Source organism: Cetorhinus maximus, chromosome 22 (genome assembly GCF_964194155.1).
Source record: "Cetorhinus maximus chromosome 22, sCetMax3.hap1.1, whole genome shotgun sequence".
NCBI lineage: Eukaryota > Metazoa > Chordata > Chondrichthyes > Lamniformes > Cetorhinidae > Cetorhinus > Cetorhinus maximus.
The window spans coordinates 12,206,798-12,233,452 of NC_135900.1; the positions used below are offsets into that span (position 1 = coordinate 12,206,798).

At 44.3% G+C, this 26,655-nt stretch overlaps 1 protein-coding gene across 4 annotated transcripts in view; it reads right to left on the reverse strand.

Moving 5' to 3' along the window:
* Positions 1 to 26,655, reverse strand: part of LOC144696481 (SLIT-ROBO Rho GTPase-activating protein 1) — a 248,875-nt gene that overhangs the window by 102,035 nt on the left and 120,185 nt on the right. For all 4 annotated transcript variants that reach the window (XM_078567814.1, XM_078567812.1, XM_078567810.1 and 1 more), the window contains exon 4: positions 5,003 to 5,065. In XM_078567814.1, coding sequence (XP_078423940.1) covers positions 5,003 to 5,065 — 63 coding nt within the window. The remainder of the gene's footprint in view (positions 1 to 5,002; positions 5,066 to 26,655) is intronic.

The window sequence follows — 26,655 nt, forward strand, 5'->3', positions numbered from 1 at the left end:
AATGTACGTATGTATGTATTGTTTGTTCCAGTTTTAGTTTCACGTTTGCTGTAAGCAGCATAGCAGACAGCAGCTCCTCATGTCTCCCAGCTTTACAACAATGCAAGACTGTTCTCATGTGCCTGGTCTTAATAACTGAACCTACAATATGATAACCCAATCCCTTATGAGTGATTGGTGCCTTGTGCCTTGTGCAGCAAATAGGCTCAAGGGTTTATATTGTTATAAGAACATGACAGGGAAAATTACAGCAAAGGCATAATAGCTTTTGTGACCTTTTATGTATGCCCCCTCAGGTTCTTTAACCACTGTCTAACAACATTGGAACACGCACTGAAAGTCTCAGTGCTGCCCATGTGGGGGCGTGAGGAGGGTGAGCGCTGAAGTCTGCGCACGCGTGGGAGAGCGCGCACTGAAAAAAGCTCCCTGAAGGCACAGAGCTGCCTTAGGGAGCTGAACAATTTTAAAAACAAAAATAAAGGTTTTGAAAATCTGAGAAAAATGTCCCCACATAGGGCTCCCTCACATGAACATAAACATAATAAAAACATCAAAACATTTTAATTTTCTTTAAATTTAATGTTGGAAACCTCATCGCTCCCTTGGACGAGGTTGCCTCAAAAATGCAAAGGCCGCTTGGCCGATTCGCCCTCCCGCCAACCGTAAGGTTGGACGGGCAGCGAAAAATCTGCCTTAATGGCCTTAATAGGCCTCTTAACTGTTGGCGGGCTCGCTGCCAAATCTTGCGCGTGCCCACCAACTGAAACATTGCGCGAATGCGCGATGACATCGGGACGCTCGTCCGACATCACATCACGCTATTTTACGCCCGATCGGAATTCTGCCCCTTGTGTGGAAAGCAATAGCAATTTACATTTGCATAGCGCCTTTAATGTCGTAAACTGCGTCGTTGGATAAAATTTGACAACGGAGCCACATATAAAGAGGTGAGCAAAAGTTTGGCCAAAGAGGTCGGCTTCAAAGATGGTCTCAAAGGGTGAGAGAAAGCTGCAGGGGCAGAGAGGTTTACGGAAGGAGTTGCAGAAGTTAATGCCCAGACAACTGAAGGAACAGTCACCATTGGCGAATTGGTGGAAATTGAGGACCCTAAAGAGGCCAAAATTAGAGTAAGGCAGAGATCTCATGGGCTCATAGCAGCTGAGGACAGGATTGGTCGCTGCCATTCTAGATCCAATGCTTAGTTAACAAATGAACTTCTCCAAACACCACACGAGCTGTTAAAATCTGGAACGCATTGCTTTTTAAAAAAATTTACTCTTTTACGGGACGTGGGTGTTGCTTGCAAGGCCAGCATCTGTTGCCCATACTTAGTTGCCCTTGCTCAGCCATTTCAGAGGGCAGCTAAGAATCAACCACATCGCTGTGGGTCTGGAGTCACATGTAGGCCAGACCGGGTAAGGATGGCAAATTTCCTTCCTTAAAAGGAAATTAGTGAAACAAATGGGTTTTTACAACAATGAATGATAGTTTCATGGTCACCATCACTGAGACTAGCTTTCAATTCCAGATTTAATTTCTGGATTTTAAATTCCATGGTGGGTTTTGAATTCATGTCCCTAGAGAATTAGCCTGGGTCTCGGGAGTTTTTTTAAAAAAAATGATTCGTTCATGGGATATGGGCCATCCCTAATTGCCCTTGTTCAGAGGGCATTTAAGAGTCAGCTACATTGCTGTGGGTCTGGAGTCACACGTAGGCCAGACCAGGTAAGGACGCAGATTTCCTTCCATAAAAGGACATTAGTGAACCAGATGGGTTTTTACAACAATCAGCAACGGTTTCATGGTCATCATCAGACTTTTTAAATTCCAGATTTTGTTTTATAAACTGAATTCAAATTTCACCACCTGCCATGGTGGAATTCGAACCCAGGTCCCCAGAGGTTTACCCTGAGTCTCTGGATTACTAGTCCAGGCACATTAGCACTAAGCCGCCATCTTCCCAAGCTTGGGAGGGTGATGGAAGCAGATCCAATGGGAGCTTTCAAAAGGAAATTGAACACAAAAGGAAACAGTTGTAGGGCTATGGGGAAAGAGCAAGGGAATCGCTTCATCGGACAGCTCTTTCAAAAGAGCCTGGACAGACACGATAGGCCGAATGGCCACCTTCCAGGTGGTACGGTTTTATCGTTTAGAGGATGACTGGCCACTTGACTGAGATACCAGCTCTCTGCCTGCGGGACAAGACCACGGTGCACACTTCTGCCTCCAGAAGAGTAAACCAGGAAGGAATCTGAAGACATGAGAAAGAATCTATGAATATTTAATAAAAACTGCTAGATAAACCAGTGCCCTTGTGAAAATGAATCATCCATATATTTTCATTAATAATAGAAAGCACATAAATCCTCCCTTGCCCATTCTTTGAGCGATATTAATTATGTTAAGAAGATTAACACCAAGTAAATTACACAAACCAAATGAAGCAATACTCTGTCTCCCAATGTATCAAACAAGATTTTTCCATAACAAGACTTGAATATTTGACTTGTAATGATCATATTTGATAGCAATTAAATTTTACTGATTAATTTCACATAGCACCTGAAAATAAGCTTAATTAAAAAAAATGCTCTGTCCCAAATTGATTAAGGGCTATGTGCTGAACGAAAAGCAGAATTACATTTCCACACAATATAGTTGTCAAGTTTCCTTATATACGTTGATTAGACAGATTCCTATTTAAAACTGAAATGCTGCAATCAGGATCAGCAAAACCTGGTCGAAGGTCTGGGGTGGATTACTGGCAAGGGCAAAGATCAGAAACTTGGAGATTGATCTTGAGTACCGAATGTTGATTTAATAATCACTTGTAAAATGTGCAATCAACACAATCGAATCGCTGATAAGTCAGTGCAATTTCCCAACGATCGTCAAAAGACAAACTTGGATTTATTCATTCTCACGTCTGTCAGAAACAAGCCAGATTACATCTCGTGACTCTGAGGCTGCATTTACATTCTACATACTGTTGTTATCATGTGGAAATTGCAGTCCGGGTCTGGAGCCGGGGTCTGGTTTAACGCAGAAACAATAAAGGTTCCTTTTGGAAGGGAAGTCCACCATGGCTGTGCCCCCCATTCTGGATTTACACTCTGCATGGTGCATTCACAGTAGAGTCAGTGGTATATGGCTTGTTGCTGGCTGTACTGCCTTCAACGCAGTGCCTATGCTGTGACTGCAGTAAGTGATCCTGAAGTTTGTTTAATGATGTGTGATTGAGGATACTACGCACAGACTGGAAACCTAGCAACGCTCCATAGGAGTAATACATGCTAGACATCACCACCACATATTGCTCCATAAAAGGTATAAAAGCCAGTGGATTAGGTCATTAGAATAACAGCAACAGCTTATATTTATATGGTGTCTTTGACACAATAAAATGTCCCAAGGCACTTCACAGGAGCATTCTAAAACAAAGTGTGACACCAAACCACATTAGGTCATAAGACCGAAAGCTCATGGTCAAAGGAGGTAGGTTTGAAGAAGTGTCTTAAAGGAGGACAGAGAGAGGTGGGGAGATGGAGAGAGGGTATCCCAGAGCTTAGGCCTGAGGTAGCTAAAGGCATGGTCACCAATGGTGGAGCGGTTAAAATCAAGGATGCTCAAGAGGCCAGAATTAAAGGAGTGCAGGTATCCCAGAGGGTTGTAGGGGTGGAGGGGATTACTGAGATAGGGAGGGGGCGACGCATTGGAGTGATTGGAAAACAAGGATGCGAGTTTTTAAAATCAAGACGTTGCTTGATCGGGAGTCAATGTGAGCACAGGGGTGAGGGGGGAACGGGCCTTGGTGTGAGCTGACACATAGTTAGCAGAGTTCGGCTGACCTCAAGTTTATGGAGGGTAGAATGTGCGAGACCAGCCAGGAGTGCATTAGAATATTTGAGCCTATAGGTAATGAAGGCATGGGTGAGGGTTCAGCAGCAGATGGGCTGAGACATTAGCTCTAAGAAACAAGGAATACACTCACTGTACTAACAATATTGCTGACAGAAAGTAGTAGTGGACTGATCAACTGGTTACACAAACGAGCACTTAAACAAAATGGGCAGGATTTTTCGCTTGGCGTGCAGGCGCGCACCCGACACGCCCGAACGTGAAATAGCGCGCGATATTTCGGTCAGCGGGCACGCGTGATAGTCAGCAGTGCGCTCACCGACAAATAAGAGGCCTATTAAAGCCATTAATATAGTAACTGACCTGGATTTTTCACTGCCCGTCCAACGTTACAGTTGGCGAGCGGGCAAATCAACCAGGTGGACTTTGGATTTTTGAGGAAACCTCATCCAAGGACGGGATGAGGTTTCCAATATTAATTTTTTAAAAAATGCTTGGGCAGAATCTTTATCATCAACATGTTTAGTTGAGTGACTCTTGTGGGTGGAAATGTTTTTTTCCAGAATTTCATAATGTTTATTTTTGGCTTTGAAATTCTTCAGCTCCCTGAGGCAGCTTCAGGGAGCTTTCACTGCGCGTTCCCCCCGCGCACCCACGCTGACTTCAGCGCTCGCCCTCTTCCTGCCCCCACCCCGGCAGCGCTGGTCCTTTCAGCGCGCCTTTCACGCAGGATGCCCGTTAATTGGCCAGCCCGTGCGGAACCCGTGGTTGGGATCCGATTGCGGGTGACAGCCCATTTCCCGGCCACTCCCAGGCCCTCCCGACGACCTGGAAATCCTGCCCAGTGCATTACTGCCAATGCTATAATGATTTTCACTTCCCACTTCACTCTACTTGTAGTCATTTGGCCCCACGTTTCTTCCCGGAACAAAGCCACTTGCCCGCTTTGAGTTATAAGTTGCTTCTGGAGTGACTGCGAATTGCTATCAATGCGATGTGCACCTCAACGTGGCCAGAATCACGTGTCTGTTTGTCCCCTTCACTAACCTTGGACTGATCCGCCTCGCCCAGTGAGAACAGACGGACTATGAAATATTTGACAACTAGTTAGCTGAGGCAGCTTTCTCGTCAGAATGCTCCTTACCGTGTACAGCTCATTGAGAACCTTCATTAGATCTTCATGCAGCTGGAACCCGATCTCTTTGCTCTGTAATAAAGAGTAACACATTTTTCACTTTGATGGCCGAACACAGATGTCACTTCGTATTAAGAAAAATATTAAATCTGAAATTTATTCCCAGTTACTCTACCAATGAACCACCAGCACTTCAACAAAATAGTTTTTTAAAAAATTAAAAAGGAGCTGGATCAGAAAATATTATGCAATCAGATATTCCAATGGGTTTCACTGACATAGAAACAAATTATAACACGACTCAAATTTATCAGATTAATATAAATCATTAAATACACTCAGCAATGCTTAGGAAGACAGTACTCTTACTATCTTGATGGAAGTACTGCATTTCCAATAGCTTGTGACCACTGAAGCTTAAGGGCACGGACAAGTCAAGCAAATGATGAAAACGCCCTTCACTCTAACTAATTGGAAGCATTCTATTAAATCAGAAAGCAAGTCGGACTGGTTTAATCATTCACTTCATTTACATAAGGATGCACCTTCACCACAAGAGCTGCAGCGGTTCAAGAAGGCACCTTCTCAAGGACAACAGACACTAGTTTCCAGCAACGCCCACATCCGGAGAGTGAATTATTATTCTGAAAAGAAGATGCACTTGTAAAAATTTCATCGCAGGAGATATTTGCAAGATTACAGGAGAATAGATATTTCGACAAAGGAAGCAGCCTCTCTTGCTCACTCTGCATTCGAGCAATCCGTTCTCACCCACTTCCCCATAGGTTCATATCCTTTAATGAGGTGATGGTGTCAGCACTGATAAGGGGACAAGTGGGTGTGCAAACAACATTGTTTAATCAAGGAATATTGTGTTTAAAGTACACAGCACAACTGAAAGACCCCAAGGCACTATTTCAGAGGTGAGCAGGGGAGTTGTCATCGTTGTTCTGGCCAATAGATACCCCTCAACCAACATCAATCAAAACAGACGACCTGATTGTTATTACAGTGCTGCTTGAGGGATCCTGTTGTGCATATAGTGATTACTGCATTTTCTACATTGAAATAGTGACTACTCTCCAAAAGTACTTCATGGCTGTAAAACTTCCAAGGATATCTTGGCAGTGGGACCCTGGCTTATACCAATGTATATTGGTATGCCACATGAGCACTGCCATTCCTCAGACACCACTGCATCTTTAAGGGAAAAGATTGATAAGTATTTGAAATAGATGATGATGAAAGAGACAATACCAGTGGGATTAGGTTTAGTTTGCGAGCACAAGATACAATGGTCTAAGTGACCTCCTTCCATTCTATAAACTTTTCTGTTCTACCCATCTATATCCTATTGAAACGTATAAGTACCTGAGGGAATCTGATAGGGTAGATGTTTCCTCTTGTGGGGGAGACTAGAGTTGGGGGCAAAGTTTAAGAATAATAGGAACCCTTTGAAGGTGGAGATGAGGAGAATTTTTTTTCTCTCTGAGGGTCATGAGTCTGTGGAATTCTCTTCCCCAGAGAGCAGTGGAGACTGGGTCATTGAATATATTCAAGGCTGAGTACAACAGATTTATGATAGGCAAGGGAATCAAGGGTTATGACTGGGGGGAGGTGGGTACACAGACAGGAAGGTGGAATTGAGACCACTATCAGATCAGCCATGATCTTGTTGAATGCTGTGGCAGGTTCAAAGGGCCAAATGGCCTTCTCCTGCTCCTAAGACTTGTATTCTATGATTTTCCAATAGGTCTTGAGGGCAGGTAATGCTCTCTCCTTCTGGTGCAGCCTTGCAAAATTACCCCAAAGACATGGTGCGTACTTAAGTTAAAGCTTTATTTTGCACTTGGCAAAACTGGGTGATTCTAGAAGAGAAGATATCACAAGACATGATATTTAGGTGTTTTGCTTATAACGTTACATTTTCCCACTGATGAAAGCTTTAACACGGATATCTTTCTGTCTCTACTATGCTCAAATTGGGGTGGGATTTAGAAAATCTTTCCTTGAGCAACAATAGAAAGCAGGGGTTCTCAGCTGGAGGTCCATAGCCCCCTTAGGGGTCTGCCAAAAATAAACAGAGAATGTGTCGGAAATAAGTACAATATGTACCCTACAACCCAGGAGAACCAGCTACATTTGTATGAGCACATTTGCTACACAATTAAATCAGAGCATGCTGAAAGTGATTCATTTTGTGAAGCATTTTGAAGTGTCTCGACTACATGAGACAGCATTTAATTTAATACCACGTAAGGCTTTGATATCCCAGTGCAAATTCGATGGATGCCACCTGTCATGTGACCAATCTGCAGCAGCGGAGAGAGGTCAAGGTCCCAGCTACGAGGGATCTGACATAGTTTACTGGAGCCACTCCTACCTCACGGTGACACGAAACATTACTTAGGCGTTAGTATTTGAGAAATTTTTTAAAATGCACTTCAATTGGAGAGGGAAGACATGGGATGTTAGGTTTGAATGTTGGCACAAGAACTGAGAATTGTTATTCAGCACCAGCAACGAGTTTCAAATTAAGCAAAACAAAAATAATAACGAATCTCTAATTGTATAACTTGTGTTTTCGGAGGCCTGTGGAATTTTTATAACACGGGGTGTCCTCAGAAGCAAAAGTTGTGTACCCCTGGTGTAAAGACAATATATTATCATTTTTGACTCTATGGGACTTTGTGGGCCATTAGGTTAGCAACGTCTTTTTTACCTTCAAGCACAAAAACGGCCAAAACTGATATCCATCTCTCCTTATCTAAGGAAGGATATGCTTGCCGTAGAGGGAGTGCAACAGAGGTTCACTAGGCTAATCCCTGTGCTGGCGGGATTGTTTTATGAGGAGAGATTGAGGAAACTGGGCTTGTATTCTCTAGCATTTCCAAGAATGAGAGGTGATCTCACTGAAACTCAAAAAATTCTGACAGGGTGTGACAGGGTGGATGTAGATAGGATGCTCCCCCTGGCTGGTGAGTCTAGAACCAGGGCACAGGGTCTCAGAATAAGGGGCAGGCCATTTATGACTGAGATGAGGAGGAATTTCTTCACTCAGAGGGTGATGAATGGTCGGAATTCCCTACCCCAGAGGGCTGAGGAAGCTCAAACATTGAGCACGCTCAAGACAGAAATCGATAGATTTCTGGATACTACTGTCATCGAGGAATATAGAGATAGGGGAGGGGGTGGGAAATGGCAGAGAGGTAGATGATCAGCCATGATCTGTTTGAATGGTGGGGCAGGTTCGAAGGGCCGAATGGCCTACTCCCACTCCTATGTGAAATAGATTTGGACAGTCCCAGCCGCAGAAACTGCTCGAGACATATTGTTGGCTCATTCAGAAAGGTCTGAAGGACAGCCAATGTATGAAAAGAAAAATATTCACACACAACTTGTGGTCTAAGGATCTCATCGAAAGTTGGAGGCTAAGGCGCAAGGCCAGTATGAAGAGGAATATTTAGCCTGAAAGGACTTGATACTGTTCAGATTGGAAACATTTTCAGTCCCAGCATTGACACAGGATAGAAGCAGGCCATTTAGCCCAACGGGTCCACGTTGCAGTGAAATTTATACTCCTCATGCACCTCCTCCCACTCCTCTTCAGTTAACTCTATCAACAATTCCTTCGATTTCTTGTTCCTTCACGCATTTATCTAGCCCTCCCTTAAATGCCTCCGCGATATTCACCTCATCTACTCCGTGCAGTGGTTCCATTCTAATCACTCTCCGGGTTAAGCATCCCCTGCTGGATTTGTTCGCACCCATTTTACTTTTTTTGGTAGCTAGCTAGTTTCGATCTTCCGAGAGGAAACCGCTTCTCTGACTCTACCCCATCAAACCCTTAAAGGCTGCATAGATTCATTAAAATTACATACAGCATACTAAAAAGGATCACAAAGTCAGGCTGCACTCAAGACAAAAACAGGAAAACACGGTCCTTTGGGTGCAATGAATCTGATTTTTAAAAAAAATTCATTCATGGGATGTGGTCTTCGTTGGCTAGGACAGCATTGGTTGCCCAACCCAACCCTCATTGTCCTTGAGAAGGTGGTGGAGAGTTGTTTTCTTGATCTGCTGCAGTCCATGTGGTGTAGGTACACTCTCACACATATTCTGCCAGTTTCACACACAGGCTGTGTCAGAGCAGTTCTATTACTTGACTCTTTGGCAGGTCCTTCTCATCCTGCTTTTCAGAAACTAAAGAGATCCTGCTCCTTAAATAGGGCATGAAAACGGCAGCGCAATCTTACCGGCTGAATTCTGCTAATAGATTGTCGCTTAGCTCTCCGGCAGGGCTTATGGCATCAATGGCTTCTGACATTGCAGCTTTTACAGAAGGAACGTTCAATTCCTTCGCTAAGTTTCCTCACACCATTTTTTAAAAAAATTCATTCGTGGGATGTGAGTATCACTGGCTAGGGCAGCATTTATTGCCCATCAGAGGGCATTTAAGAGTCAACCACGTTACTGTGGGTCTGGAGTAAGGGCGGCAGATTCCCTTCCCTAAAGGAGATTAGTGAACCAGATGGGTTTTTATGACAATGGTTTTGTGGTTATCATTAGACTTTTAATTGCAGGTTTTTATTGAATTTGAATTTTGTCATGTGGGATTTGAACCCTGGTCCACAAAGCATCACCCTGGGTGTCTGGAACACCAGCCCAGTGACAACATCACTATGCCACCGCCTCGCCCCATGGTGGCCATGCCTTCAGCTGCCTATCCCAAGCTCCGCAAATTCCTTTCCTAAACCTCCCTGCCTCTCCACACCTTTAAGTTGCTCCTTAAATCCTACTTCTGGCCGCCTGCCTTAACATCTCCATCTGTGACTCAACGTCAAAAGCTTGTCCGATAATACTTCTGTGAAGCACCTTAGCATAACCGTGCTAAAGGCGCCACATAAATGAAAGTTGTTGTTGCTGACATCTCCTGTGGGCTCCATTTACTTCCACTGGGGATACAAGGACAATGGAGGCTGTAGGCTTTGCTTGCGGTCCCCATCATTCTCTGACTGATTACTGGCTTTGCCTCTTTGGATGAACTACAGGCCAACTCGACTTACTGGCGGAATCACAAGCTAATTAGATGGACAGTCATGCAGCAGGTAATGGAATAGGCTGCATCTGGGACAACGTGACTGGTGGAGTTCTGCATGAATGCTGATGTTCACATTATTCATAGCTGATATGTAGGAGTATTCTTCCTGCTAATAATGCGGTAAGCTATGATGATGACATTAAGTTTTGTAGCCAGGTGACAGGTATTAAAAAGAGTGACTGTATCCAAGGGAGCTTGGGCTAATTGTGCATATTTTGCAGAACTTACACTCAAAAGGATAATAAGAAGCTGAATAAGGCCAACGAAAAGAAATAAATTTGCTTTTTTATAGTGTAATTTCTATCCTCCATGTCCCAACTTGTTGCACAGCCATAGGGGTTGCCAACCCTCCAGGATTGGCCTGGAGTCTCCAGGAATTGAAGATCAATCTCCAGGACACTGCTGTGTGCGACCCTGGAGAAAAATAGTCAGGGTATTAAAGGAGGTTCCCCACCCCCCTCCCCATTTTCTTTGAACATTCCTCTTTACCAGATATAAAAATATTGAAAATGGGGGGGGAAAAAAGTTTGGCTGACAGTCAAGCATCATCCAATTGAGTAAGGAGCCTTTTTTGCTTTCCAATGGGTGTAGGGAGGCAGCACGTCGCGAGGATGGATGTGTTGGCCGACTAATGGCTGGAGCGTGGGGGCAAGTCACGAGATGAAACACTTGATCACAGTTAGCAACTTCACCGGCCTGGCCAATTACTTCTGAAGTGGTGCCACTTACATACGCAATGGCAGTGACCAATTTGTACATAACGGCCCACAAACAGCAATCAATCACATCAATAATCAGTGATCATTGCTGATGCTGGTCGATGGGCAAATATCAGAAGGCAAAAGCTAGGCGGAATTCAACGGGCTGCTCGTGTGATCTGATATGTTCAGCTCAACTGGCGGACGGGGCCTCGGTTTAATACGGCAGCGCTAACAGCACAACACTCCCTCAGTATTAAGCAGAAAACAGGCCTGGCATTTATATAGCGCCTTCCATGACCACAGTCAATGGAGTACTTTCAAAACGCGGCCACTGTTGGAACGTGTTGGCGGCACAATGTATGACTCTACGTGCACCATGGAAAGAATTATCCTGCCCACCAAATCATTTCTCAGGGTTTCTCGCCTGCCACCAAAAAGGTCGATGGGGAGGGCACCCCCCTCCGACGTCAGCAGCCCCGCCGCCGTTTATTTCAATCGGTTGGAGATGGGATTTCTGCCTCTCGCTCAGGAGGAAGTCCCGCCTCAGATTGGCTGGCGGCCCCAGGAGCCTCGATAGCGCCACCAGGGGCAGTGGCCACTGCTGAGGGAGGAAAGGGCCCTGCAGCCTACAGAAGGTAGGCCAAAGATAATTAAAAAAATAATAATAATAAAATCGCTGGTGGTGGAGGGGGAAACTCCTCCTGAGGGGAGTGCTCGGGTTCTCGCGGCTGCTGCTTTCCCTGCCCCTGTTTCCTTTCCCTCTTTGCTCGGACTCCCCACCTGGTTGTTGTGTAAATCCGCTGCCATCAAAATACTGATTAGCTGGTCAAATGGCCCCGAATAGGGTTTTTATATATATTCAAATTGGCATCTCGCCTCCTTGTGGTAGGAAGTCTTACCCACTGTCGGTAAAATTCTCTGACAGCAGGGCACAGTCAGAGAGCTGATCCACCACAGCTTCCTCTAATTTTACCAGAAACCCACCCGCCTTGTTCGAGTCGGTAAAAATGTCCCCGATGGGCTGAATGGCCTAGTTCAAATTCTTAGCTGCATTCATAGCAAGCGTGGCTGCTCAACTCTCTGTGCAATGACCTAGATAAGAATTGCTTCCAATGAAGCCATAACCATTAGGATTCTAATTTACAACACCATGAATAAAATTCTGCTGCTAGAGCCATCAGGGAAGACTTCTCTAAATTCTCATTTTAAAACTAATATTGCAGAAGCATCACCCAACACCCCAATACTTTACATAGATTTTTTTCTTCTGAACAATAATTGCGTCAGGTTGCTCTGTAGCAAATTAGCATCATCCTTCTCACCAGCAATTGACCAGTTGCTACAATGGCGTGGAACAAAATAACCTTTCAAAGTTCTCCCAACTACTCACCCCCATCCCACCAACCCCACTTTTCTTTTTTGCTCCACTTTAGCAATGGTTCCCAAACTGTGGGTCACAACCCCAGCAACAGCGAATGGGGTCGCAAGAAACAAAGACACGTTAATTCCATAGTATAATAGAGGGACTTAAATTATCGCTGCAGACACGGGGATAGCTTTTCCTTTGCAACGACAGGAAACGAGGTAAGTCGATACACTGAAACGATGATTGAGAGTTAGAAATTTGCAGGATTTGGACAACAAAAACAAAAATACCTGGAAAAACTCAGCAGGTCTGACAGCATCTGCGGAGAGGAACACAGTCAACGCTTCGGAGTCCTTACGACTCTTCATAATAAATATATGCTCTCTGGAGCTTTGGAACTTTCTACAGCTGCTCTTTCCCAGCCCTACCCCACCACTCACCCAAACCCTCCAATCACAGCTTCACTTCAACGCGCCCCGTGCTCACTGGCCCTCCGATTACAGCCTTGCGTGCTCACTCATCTTCCGATCACAATAACCCCCCCTCCTTTTCCTGCTCTCTGCCACCATTTGCGCCTTTTTCTCTTGGGTTTTGATGCTCAGCTTGTGGCCGTCCTTCAGCCACCTTCATTCAGAGCCTCGCTCTCCTCTGCTCTGCAGCTCAACAGCCTTTGAAATGAGAGAGATCAGAGAACGAAAGGTGGAGCAGGGAGTTGGAGAAGCTGAGGGGCTTCACCTGACATACAGGGATAAGGAAATAGTGGTAATAGTGAGCTTCCTCTCACAGAACAAATCCTGGGAGCACTCACACTGAGCCTGTAAAATGGGATTTTGAGAAACTATGTCGGAACATGCATGCCCATGTACTCATTGGACCTGATGAGTACATAAAATAACATTTTTTTTTAAAGAGTATTGTAAAAACACAGATTTTCTAATTTATGTGATGGATTATATGTTGATCTTTAATAGTTATATTTTGCCTGTTACTGTGCTGCTTTATTGCTGTTTTGTTTCTTTTTGGCATCTGGGGCCATTAATTTTCAAGTGTTAAAATGGGTCGTATTGGAAAATGGTCTGGGAAGCGCTGATTTTAGGCTTCTTTCCAAGGCAACTCACTATGATTCCAGTAATGTTGCAGTCAGTCGTTGGAATATGTGCAAGACTACCCAGGGCTGAACAAACCCTTCACCAATTTTGGCCACTTATATGTGGATTTTGCGGATCTCAGCTCTCTGCCATTTCAGGATGGCTGAACTGGGATAAGACGCTCATCTGTGCCTTAGCTCACTCAAGCATGTACCAGCTTTCTGCCAGAGCAGGTCTACATCTTCGACAACCCATGAGTACATTGCACTAGCTCATCAACATTCTTCCCATTTATTATAAGGCCCTTCTCTTTCTCAGGTCCACACTTATTAAAGAAACATCAGGTTCGATTTGTGCGGAAAGGTTGAGCAGGCCCTCATTCTTCTCAACTGAGAAAGAGAAGGTTAAAAGAAGATCTTAAGAGAAGGCTTCAAAATTATCAAGAGTTTCGATAGGGTGAGTGTGGAGAAATTACTTCCACTTTTGAGAGAGTCCGGAACAAGGGGGGGAAGGTATAAATATAAGATAACCACTAACAGATCAAATAAAGAATTTAGGAGGAGTTTCCTTTGCACGGAGATTGGTGAGAATAGCATTTATAGGAGAAGGGTATAAAGGAATCTGGGGGAGGTTGGGAAGAGGTAATTAGTGTGACAAGTGGCTGAATTGGAGTGCAAACACAGGATTAATGCCAGTTGGGCCCAGTTAGAGTTTCTGTGCTGAGGATTCTAGATAATTTTGAGAAGGAGGTTGATTTTTTTTTTAACATAACTGCTTTGGGACTGCCTGGTATCTAATGAAGCAGCTAGGCTCTGGGACTGATCATCAACAGAACGTGCGCTGAAGTGACACATCTATTATTTTTATATTTCAAATGCGGTCACATTACCCCCAGATGCTCACCTGAGACCGAGGCGGATTTGAAACCATGGTATCTGTCCCCTTCCACTTCCAGGTAGACAGCTCTTTTGAAACAGCTTCACGTTCACATTTCTTTTATGACCCCATTACATTTATAACATACCGCAGGGCTAATGCTGTAGTCTCATTCCCAGCACGGAGCCTTGCTCAGGGTGTGTGTGCGTGCTGAACAATGGGGGCTACAACCTCTAAACTGTGCCGTCTTTGAACATCTCTAGAATGCATGTTTGCAGAATACACTTCACTGTAAAATGAAGGCAAGAATGACCCAACGTCATTAAGTTAAATAATGGGACATGGTATTAATAATACTCTCATCGCTATCGGCAATCCATCGTGTTAAGCATGATTCTTTCTCGTGGATGGTTGGGTTCTGTGGCTGAGAGTTCGCAGATGATTTGTGAACCTTATCTTGACCTTGCAGGCTCTCCCGCAGTGAGGACATTAGTTGTCAGCCGGTAGAGGTGGTGGTGGACTCGGGGCTGCCCTCTCTTTGTCTCTCTCTCATCATTCTCTCTCTCAGTGGCTGATCTTGTTGATTGGAAGATCTTGACCCCATTTTAGATGGTGGATCGCCATTTTGGTCGTGATTGGGCATCTGCTTCTTATGCGTTGGTGTTAATAGACCAGACCCTCATGGAGATTGTCTTTGAAACGTTTCCTTTGGCCCCCGTGTGAACAGGCTCCCTGGCACAGCTCTGATTAGAGCGCCTGTTCGGGCAGTCTCAGGTTGAGCATACAGACGAATGTCCCACCAACCTCAGCTGATGTGAGATTATCATGGTCTCTACACTTGGCACAAGTGAAGGATACTCAATGTTTGTTCCTTTGTTTTCCCATTTGATTTGCAAGCTCCTTCGAAGACATAATTGATGATCTTGTTCTAGGGTTTCGGGAACACCACCACCTGGAAGTTCCCCTCTAAGCCACTCACCATTTTGCCTTGGAAATATATCGGCCGTTCCTTCACTGCGCTGGGTCAAAATCCTGGAACTCCCTTCCTAACAGCACTGTGGGTGTACCTACACCACATGGACTGCAGCGGTTCAAGAGGTCAGCTCACCACCACCTTCTCAAGGGCAATTAGGGACGGGCAATAAATGCTGGCCTAGCCAGTGACGTCCACATCCCGTGAATGAATTTTTTTTTTATAATGGCATCAATTAGTTGTCCAAACTTCAGCACATAGAGGAGTTTTCTTTGACCACTTTTGTTCATTAGTTTTAAAAATCGGGTTGTTTTCTTTGGGAGAGAGGAGCCTGAGGGGATACCTTGCAGTGTATAAACATTCATGCGGCTAGTGTAGTATGATTCATGTCACACATGTACCAGGCAATGACCAGCCCCAAAAAGAGAGAATCCAACCATCTCCCCATGACATTCAATGGTATTATCATCGCTGAATCCCCCACTACCAACGATCTGGGTGGGGGGGGGGGGTTACCATTGACCAGAAACTGAACTGGGCTAGCCATATAAATACTGTGGCTACAAGAACAGGTCAGAGGCTGGGAATCCTGTGGCGAGTAACTCACCTCCTGGCTCCTCAAAGCCTGTCCACCATCTACAAGGCACAAGTCAGGAATGAGATGGAATACTCTCCACTTGCCTGGATGAGTGCAGCTCCAAAAACACTCAAGAAGCTTGACAACAACCAGGACGAATCAGCCCGTTTGTTCAGCATCCCATCCCCCACCAGTGCAAAATGGCAGCAGTGTGAACCATCTAAAAGATGCACAACAGCAACTCACCAAGGTTTCTTCAACAGCACCCTCCAAATCTGACTGACATGATCAGGCACAATGGGTTGACCTCCTTCCGTGCTGTAAATATCTACGTCTATGATTAAAAGATTTGGAGATGGGACCTGGCCGGGGTGGGCGGGAGTGTAGGCAGGCGGTGGGGGTGGTGGGTTGTATTATGCGATGAAACTTGCAGGGATGTGTCATATAGGATATACAGCACAGAAACAGGCCATTCAGCCCACCAGTCCATGCCAAACATTTAGGTTCCACTCGAACCTGCTCCCATCTAAATCATTCAGTACAATCCTCTATTCCTTTCTCCCTCTAATGCTCATCTAGCTTTCCCTTAAATGCATCTATACCATTCACCTCAACAACCCCTGTGGTAGTGAGTTCTACTTTCACACTCTTTGGGTGACGACATTTTTTTCTGTATTCCCTATGTGTCGTGACTGGTTGGTGACTATCTTGCATTAAAGGCCTCTTAGTCTTCTTCCTCCCCACAAGTGGAAACACTCGGTTTCTACTTAAAGACTTTTAAGAATTTTAAACACCTCTAGGCCACCCCTTGGTCTTCTCTTTTGACCCAGCATGTTCACCATTCCTTGATAGATAAAACCTCTCAGGTATGGTAAATCTTGTAAATCTCTCTTGCACCCTCTCTACTACATTGATATGCTTTTTATTATAAAGGTGTCCACAACTGTATACAATACTTCAAGTGTGGTCCAACCAAAGTTCCATACAAGCTCAGCTGACAACCCTAACACAACGTCTCTTATCCTAAGTGCCTCATGCAGCCACTGACATCCGCTAGTATAACTGCAGTCTTGCTGGCAGCTGCCAGTTTTAGCTCGGTAGAGCAGTGTAACTTAACATATGTCTTGGTTATTTAAACGATCAGTCATCAAAACAACTTCAAACAGTTTGCAAGGTTAGAATTTGCAAATATTAAATGGGTAATGAAGATACTTGAATGAAATTTATACCCTATTTCTAAAAAAAAAAATTTAAATCAATAATGCAGAAGAAAATAACCAGTTCCAGCGAAAATCAGAATGAAAAATCGGTGATGAGAAGATAATGGAATGGTTGATATTTTTGGGCTGCTCATTTTCAATCATAATCTAATTACATGCTCCGAAAATTGTATCGTCAAGAGATTCCGGCTGACCAAGATTAGATTGACTTTCCTCATCGAGCCAATTTCTGCAGCAATTCTTAAGGTCAGTTTGGAAATTTTTCAGTGAAATCCCACCTTGCACCCTCTGTCATCCTGAGCTCATCCAAAACTCTGCTGCCCCATATCTTAACTCACCCCATCATTTGTGCACTCACTGACCCAAATTGGATTCCACTCCGGAAGCACCTAGATTTTAAAATTCTCATCCCTGTTTTCAAATTCCTCCATGGACGCACCCTTCCCAGTCTTTGTAACCTCCTCCAGCCCTAAAAACATCCATAGGTGGTCTTTCCTAGGCCCTGAGCTCTGAACTCACTCCCTAAACCTCTCCATCTCCTGTAAGACGCTCCTCAAAGCCTAGCTCATTGACCAAGCTTTTGGTCACTGGTCCCACCATCTCATGTAGCCCAGTGTCATATTTTGCTCCTGTGAAGCACCTTGGATGTTTGTACAATGGTAAAGGCACAATATAAATGCAAGCTGTTGAAAGGTATAAGTATTAACAAATATTAATATTTTGGATTTACTCAGCATTGCACATTTGGGAATCCGAGCCAGACTCTATCTATGGCTGCGCGATTTTTGTGGATATGACTAAGAGTTGTCCTTGAGAAGGTGGTGGTGAGCTGCCTTCTTGAGCCGCTGCAGTCCATGTGGTGTAGGTACATCCACAGTGCTGTTAAAGAGGGAGTTCCAGGATTTTGACTCAGCGACAGTGAAGGAAAGGTGATACATTTCCAAGTCAGGATTGTGAATGACTTGGAGGGGAACTTGCAGATGGTGGTGTTCCCATCTACCAGCTGCCCTTGTCCTTCTATATGGCAGTGGTCGTGGGTTTGGAAGGTGCTGTCTAAGAAACCCCGGTGAATTCCTGCAGTGCATCTTGTAGATGGTACACACTGCTGCTACTGTGCGTCGGTGGTGGAGGGAGTGAATGTTTGTGGATGTGGTGCTAATCAAGCGGGCTGCTTTGTCCTGGATGGTGTCAAGTTTCTTGAATGTTGTGGGAACTGCACTCATCCAGGCAAGTGGGGAGTATTCCATCACACTCCTGACTTGAGCCTTGAAGCTAGTAGACACACTTTGGGGAGTCAGGAGGTGAGTTACTTGTCACAGGATTTCTAGCCTCTGACCTGCCCTTGTAGCCACAATATTTATATGGCTAGTCCAGTTCAGTTTTTGGTCAATGGTAACCCCAAGGATGTTGATAATGGGTGATTCAGCGATGGTAATGCCATTGAACATAAAGGGACAATGGTTGGATTCTCTCTTGTTGGAGACAGTCATTGCCTGGCACTTGTGTGGCACGAATGTTACTTGCCACTTGTCGGCCCAAGCCTGGATATTGTCCAGGTCTTGCTGCATTTGGGCATGGACTGCTTTAGTTTCTGAGGAGTCTCGAATGATGCTGAACATTGTGCAATCATCAGGGAACATCCCCATTTCTGACCTTATGATGGAAGGAAGGTCATCGATGAAGCAGCTGAAGATGGTTGGGCCAAGGACACTACCCTGAGGAACTCCTGCAGTGATGTCCTGGAGTTGAGATGACTGACCTCCAACAACCACAACCATCTTCCTTTGTGCTAGGTATGACTCCAACCAATGGAGAGTTCTCCCTGATTCCCATTGACTCCACTTTTGCTAGGGCTCCTTGATGCCACACTCAGTCAAATGCGGCCTTGATGTCAAGGATAGCGACTCTCACCTCACCTTGGAAGTTTTTTTGTCCATGTTTGAACCAAGGCTGCAATGAGGTCGGGAGCTGAGTGGTCCTGGCAGAACCCAAACTGGGCATCAGTGAGCAGGAATGGAGGTTGATGTTGGGGACGGGAGGGAGGATGTTCCAGATTTACTGAGGAAATGCAGTACCTCTGTAAGACTAGAGGGCTGGGGATTTCCTTGGAGCTTCTCCCTTCTCTAGTACCATTCCTCCACAGTAAATACAACAAAAACCCCGTTTTTTTTAATTTTTCATGACATGTGGGCATCACTGGCAAGGCCAGCATTTGTTGCCCATTCCTAATTGCTCATGAATTGAGTGGCTTGCTAGACCATTTCAGACGGTAGTTAAGAGTCAACCACATTGTTGTGGGTCTGGAGTCAGGTGTAGGCCAGACCAGGTAAGCACGGCAGATTTCCCTCCCTAAAGGACATTAGTGAACCAGTTGGGTTTTATGACAATTCATGAGAGCTTCATGGTCTCATTACTGAAACCAGATTTATATTCCACATTTGCGAACTGAATTCAAATTCCACCAGCTGCCATGGTGAGATTTGAACCCATGCCTCCAGAGCGTTAGCCTGGGTCTCTGGATTACTGGTCCAGCAACATTACCACTAGGTCACCACCTCCCCATTTCCGTGAAGTTATGGGTGAGCAAAACAGTCTCAGCTCCGAGGAAATTCCTGCCTTCCAGATTTGAATAGCTGCAATCTCAGTTAGTTTGTGCGGCTGTGAAATTGCGGTGATTTAAATCTCTGGATAGGAAGGAGTTAATATCTTGGTGACACAATGATTGTCCATCACAGGGCACCACTATCTTCCCAGTTTAATATTGAGTTCTTGGGGGAAAAAAATTGTTCTGTCATAGGATGTGGGCATCGTTGGTAAGGTTGACATTTATTGCCCCTCCCTAATTGCCCTCGAACAGGTGGTGCTGAGCCACCTTCTTGAACGGCTGCCGTTCGTGTGTGGTGTACGTATACCCATGGTGCTCTTAGAGAGAGGGAGTTCTGGGATTTTGACCCAATAATAGGCCTTTATCGATTAAACCACTAACCTGTTAGTTTTGCAATGAGTCTGTATAAAACCTTAATTAGATCTCGGTTAGACTGTTATGTGCAGCACAGGGTTTTGCACTACAGGGAGGATACTGACGCTTCAGTCAGAGCTGGGAAAATATGGATTTCACTTTCAGGGTTTGGAACGAAGGTGGAAACTATGGGGCGATGGGTTAAAACTCTGTCCAGTTGGTGGGCAGTTAAAAATCTCAGAAACCCTCTTCGCACTTACAAGCATTTGGAAATGCAGTTGAAGCACTGTGAACTCAAGGGCAGCACTACCAACTATGCCCCCCACCGCACCCCTCAACCCTCACCCCCAATTCCCTGCCGGATCACAGCCAAACCAGTACTTTATTCTGTTTGGTGGGGGGGTGGGGGGGTGGGGGGCGGGGGGGGGGGGTCATAGTTGGTAGTGCTGCCCTTGAGTTCACAGTGCTTCAACTACATTTGTGCCGCCTGAATCTCCGATGCTACCAGCTGGCTTCCTGCCTGGCACATGTTTAAATGAGGCCCCTTAGGTTAAATACCCTGGGGCATTTTTTATGCTACAGCAGGTGAGTCCTGAGCTGAAGCCAAAACTCACCCACTGAGAAAAAGCTCTCAGTTCAAAATCCGGGCCGTTATGTCAACATTCAAGATTAGATTGGACAGGTAGATGAAGCGGAAAGGGTTGACGAGACATCGGAACAGGGTGGGTAAACGAGATACGTCTGCTTGCATTGAGGGTAAAAGATGGCACAGAGCTGCTTAAGCCAAGTGGCCTGTTCCATGTTATAACTCTTACACACTTTTATAACCTAGGACCTGTCCAGTCTCCCTCATGCAGCCTGTTCTCAGGAAGCTTGCTGCTAAAATAAGTACATGTTTACATGATTTGCATTCTTTCTGCTCGATGGTCTTTGCTTTCCCGATAACACATGGTTCAGAATTTCCTGAACACTGTGACCGGCAGTTGGCTCCTTCTTAAGCACGTTATCGAATCATAGAATGGTTAATGGGGAGGATGGGGCCACTCAGCTCATTGTGTCTGAACCAGCTCTCTTCAAGAGCAAGTTGGCTAGCCCCGCTTCTCAGTGGGCCCAGCAAATTTTTTTTTTCTCTTCAGGTGCTTATCCTTTTCCCTTTTGTGCTTCCACCGCACTCTCAGGCAGTGCGTTCCAGATCCTCGCCACTCGCTGCATAAAAAGGATTTTCCTCATGTCACTGTTGTGCCTTTTGCCAATCACCTTAAATCGGCATCCGCTGGTTCTCAACCATTCGACCAACAGGAATGTTTTCTCTGCCAATGCTTCTTCTAAGCGCTTATTCATGCTACCATGCCCTCTGATATTTTTTTTTTGTAATTGCCCCTTGCATTTTATCCAAATAAACGCCAGTGCTGGAAAGAAACCTCCATGGAAACAGGCCTGTTCGAGTCTGTTTCGCCATTCAACAGGATCATGGCTGAATTGTATCTGCGCTCCATCCATCTTAAGTTTCATATCCTTTAATGCATTTATTAAGCAAAAATTTATCAACCTCACAATTAAAATTATTAAGTGAGTCTGTATCTATTGCTGTACGTGAGGAAGTGTTTCCTAACTTCTCTCCTAAATGACCTAGTTCTAATGTTAAGGTTATGCCCTTTTGTTGTTGAAGAATCCTGCTTCGGACACCATGATGTGGGCTTCTTAATCCAGAGCATGTCTTTATTGACAATTCTGATATACAGGGGATGGGTATGGAGCTAACTCCAGTCTAAGTCTTTACCCAACTCTGTTTATCGCTAGACTGACCCCGGGCCAGTGGGCAGTACTGTATTCAGTCCCACATTAACCCTTTATGTACCAGATCCTACTACTATAGTCCTACACTTACCTATCAGTGAAAAAAAAAGTCTTTCGCTATCTACTCTATCAATGCCATTCAAAATCCTAAAAATCATCATCCCTTAACTGTGTATATTCCAGGGAACAGGCCTAATTTATGCCATTTCTCCTCATGATCTAAACCTTGGAGCCCGGGTAACATTCCGTTGAATGTTCAAAATTCCACTGACCCACAATCTGGTGCATTATCAGGTGACCACGTTTGATTTTGCAATTAAGCAGTGATTTTAGCAGAAATACATCATGGGTTTGTGCAATTTATGAGTCCGCCAGAAGCTCTAAGGGGTGGATAATTTGTTTTAAAGCTTTGAAAACAAATGACACAAAGTGCTCGAAAAAACTCAGCATCTGTGGAAAGAGAGGAACAGAGTTAACGTTTCGAGTCCCATTACTTATTTCCTTCAGTTTCGAAGAGGTATAATATTGGACTCAAAATGTTAACTCTGTTTCTCTCTCCACCGATGTTGCCAGTCCTTGTTTTGCTCCAGCACTTTCCGCAGTATTTTGCTTATATTTTAAAACAAAATATTTTTGAGCGATGTTGCAGCAAGCATTAAATGTGTCATCCAGATGGAAAAATGATTCTGAGCCATCCCAAAAATCAATGGGAGTGCCAGGCACGAACTTTATTCTCCTTCAGAGGGAGAATAAAACAAACAATCATCAGAAAATACATCTCCAAGGAAACACTTGTATAATGTTAACTGTTGTAGACTGTTTGACCAGAAGCCATCATCAGCATCCTTCCAGTTATGAAAGATAACAGGCACGCAGAAAACCATCCATTTCTGAGGGGGTGTTTTCAAATGGCGCACATTTGCTGATGGCTGATAAGGGCCAACCTTCGAGAGGCAGGTTCTGCCACAAGTGTCCCCCGTGAAGCTACCGAGTGACGTTGTGGTTGCTGTTTTCGGCCTTGGCGCTCATTGCCAAGCTGCTGTAGCCGCTGGTCAACATGGGAGGCGTGCGCCAGCCCACAGGAGGTGTCGCCATTTTCCTCTGTCACCAGCGAGTGGCTCCCAGGTACGATAACTGATGTCTATGGCCTTCACGTCGCCAGAAACATATTGACCAGAAAATATATTACCAGCATTAGCCTAGCAGTCGACACCCGGTGGGGTTTGGGCGCAGGAGAGAGGGGGTAAGTAAGCAAATCAATAGCAACCAGAAAATTACTTTGATAGGCCTATTCAGCAAGAACATTTAAAAATGGTATGAAAAAAAACATAAACATGAACATACTTTGTTGAATTTCCCTGCTGTCCATTAACAAACTCTTGCCAACACAGGTTAGTCTCAGCTACAAATCAACCATCTAGTAGCACACATGTCCTTCATCAGCACCCTATTCTGTTGAAGTCACTAAGACTGTTGTAGTACTCTGGTTTAAGCACAGCCAGCTGTAAGGCTGCCTGGCGGGATGCTTGACTCTGTGCCCATCACTACCTTGTGTTGCTTGTTACTTTGCCAAGTCCTTAGAAACTACAGGTGCAAGGCAGGTTTTTCTGCTCCTCAACTTTGAACTGATGTAAGAAATAGGAGCAGTAGACCACGGCGCTCTTCAAGCCGGCTCCACCATTCAATACGATCATGGCTAATCTTCTACCTTGATTCCACTTTCACACCCACTCCCCATATCCCTCTATTTCCTGAGAGGCCAAAAATCTGTCTATCCCAACCTTAAATATTTTCAATGATGCTGCATCCACATCTCTCTGGGGTAGAGAATTCCAAAGATTCATAACTCTGAGTGAAGAAGTTTCTCCTCATCTCAGTCCTAAATGATTGTTTCCTTATCCTGAGACTGTGCCCCCATGTTCTACATCTCCCCAGTTAGGGTAAACAACCTCTCAGTGTCTATCCTGTCAGTGAGAATTAGGACTAAATAGGGGAAGGGTAAGAGAGAAAGATTACAAGGAGGGAGGGAATGGCTTATAAAAAGATGTCAAGAGAAAAATAACTGTATTTGGAATTATTTACAGGCTGCATCCTTATTTCACTGACAAATATGAACCAAAGATGAAGTCACTTTATCCTCCAAATAGAACAAAAGAACAGGTTTGGGAAAAGGAAATTAAGCCACACCAGGCTATTATAATTCTCAAGGGTGCAGAGAAACACAGGTACAAGTATTAAAAATTACTGCGTCTTCATGCTGGTATGAACAATGCATAATTTCAAGTTGAATTTATTTACATATTGGTCTGTTAAGAAAGGTAAAAATGGTTTCAGTTTCACTTAGGTTTTGTTGATGAACCTCAGTGCTTGGGTGTCAGGATGGATTTGTGATTGAAAGGTCAGGTCTTTTAGGTTTGTTTGTATATACTTATTTTTTAATGAGGTTTTATAACCCTTTAAGTTAAAGAGATGGGTCAACAGGGGTTGAAAGTCCAGTGGGGAAAAAAGAAAATATAGAAAATCTTTACTGTTGCTTAGCAATAATGATCCAAGGACACAGACAGAGAAAAGGCAGGAGTTGAGAGAGGGAAGTTCAGTGTGTGTGTCAGAGAGAGAAGGCAGGGATCTGAAGTTCTGAGAAGAAAACCTACAAGGCCAGTGGGACAGTAGTTGACTGAATTATCAGTTATGGGACTAAGTGATCAGGTTAGTAGAGGTGCTATATTTGCTCTGCAGTTGAAGAGACAGTGTGTTTAGAGTGCAGTTTCTGGGTGTCTTGGGGAGAGATAGGCATTGGGTGAGAAGCATCAAGTAAATGCTCAGGAATTTACCAGAAGAAAACCGTTTGCAACTGTGCTAGTCCCAAGTGAGAAGTTAGTGGTAACTATTCACTGGTTTTTGTGCCTGTAAAGATATTGCTAGGGTAAAGGAATAGTGGGAATTTGAATCGTCTTCTCATGTTTGTATTGAGATCTTTCCAACCTTTTTGACTGGCGTAATATAGTCCACTTTTCTTGTTTTAATAAATCTTTTATTGATTGTATTGAAAGTTAATCAGCAAGACTCCTGTGAATTTGTTCAGTAACTTTCCTCCACGGTTTCCAAAAAATAAGTCAGGATCTATCAGCCAGGTTTGACCCTAGGGTCTGACTTGTTCAGTATTAGCAGCAGCTGGGATCGTAACAATGCACTGAACGTATGCATTGACTTTTATCTTAATGTTGTAGCAATCTTTAAAAAGGGTCTGGTTCACTGGCAGAGGGCTAATGGCAATCACATACTACAGTTACCAGCAACAAAACATCCAGAACATTAAATGTCACTCAAGCGCATTAATTGTACTTCATGATTGAAACTGTAGCAACTTTAATTCCATCATTCACTGTCATCATTTATACTATTATTAGGTTTCACACTGTAGGTCCCTGCTATTTAATTTCCTGGCTCCCTGCAGAAACTAATGAAGTAGACGGAGCCTCACGGAGAGAAAGGGTAGATCTTTCGATCTATGAAAATGCATCACTGAAAGAAATGAATTTCTTTCTGAACCAGGGTGATCTTCTTCATAAAAAGCTTCCATCTGGTGGTTTTACAACAGCTCTAAAATTAGCCACTGCGTCAGAACAGCAACTAGCTTTCTCACCCCTCAAATGGCAAGAGGGGAAACAATTCTATACACAATACTGTTATGTAAATGCACCCCAAAACTGTACCCGCCAGGCATTATCCTGTAAGACCTGCATACATAAGCACAGACTTTCCTTAAACCATGTCCAATTTTAATAAAAACAGGATTTTTGATGCAGGAACAAAAATTTCTATCCAGTTTCAAAAATACCAGTGCATGTTCTTATCTCTCTAAAAAAAAGTGCTGTCACTCACTTTTGAAGTATTGCCTGAAAACCTCATTACAATCAAATGTACTTTAATGTAATTGTCAAATGCAGTTCAGGCTTTGTGTCCAACAAGAGGTAATGCAAGTTCTTACTGTTTTACCATTGACAGGTAATTGGCCTAGAATACGAGGGCTGGTCTTGTAGAAGCAAAAACAAAAAATTGCTTCTTTGAAGAAGCTGTTCAAAAAGTATCAGAACATGGGTAAGAGCTTGAATTTACTGGTATCTGGGTGACAGGGTAGACTGGCATGTTGTCCATTCAGTTTCCCTGCCTGACTTCAAAGCCAGCCCAGACTAATGGATTAAGAGTGTCACAAAAGATTCAGGAAGCTTAGGGAAAAAGACTAAAAGGACATTTGACCTATTGACTTGCCTTCTTGCCACTGACTGGGTGCCAACGCACAACCCACTCTTGAAGAAAGTAACCAACCCAACTATAAATTGATTAAACCTCCAAGGGGATGAAGTGGGATTGCTCCCCAAACTCCTTAAGGTGCTCAAAAGTGACCCACGCACAATATTACACCAGGGCAGGTAGAGGTGCTCTTTTGAGATTGGACTCAGCCAGTGGACCCGTCAAGATGGGAAAATGTACCACCACTTAACATTTCCCAGACTTGTTAGAACCATAGAATCTACAGCGTTGAAGGTGGCCATTCGGCCCATTGGGCCTGTGCCGGCTCTTTGAAAGAGCTATCCAGTTAGTCCCATTCCATAGCTCTTTCCCCATAGCTCTGCAAAATTTCACCCCTTCATATATTTATCTATTTCCCTTTCATATATTTATCTAACGCCCTCTCAGGCAGTGCATTCCGGATCATAACAACATGCCTGGTGGGGAAAAAAAAAAATCATCTCCTCTCTGGCTCTTTTGCAATTTTTCCATGACTAATTGTGAAAGGTTTAATACTTGGGGGAGGTGGTACTGTCGCTGGACGGAGTAATCCAGAGACCCAAGGTACTGCTCTGGGAACCTGGGTTCGAATCCCACCACGGCAGATGGTGGAATTTGAACTTAATTTTTAAAAAAAAATCTGGAATTTAAAGTCTGACGATGACCACAAAACCATCGCTGATTGTCGTGAAGACTCATCTGGTTCACTAGTGT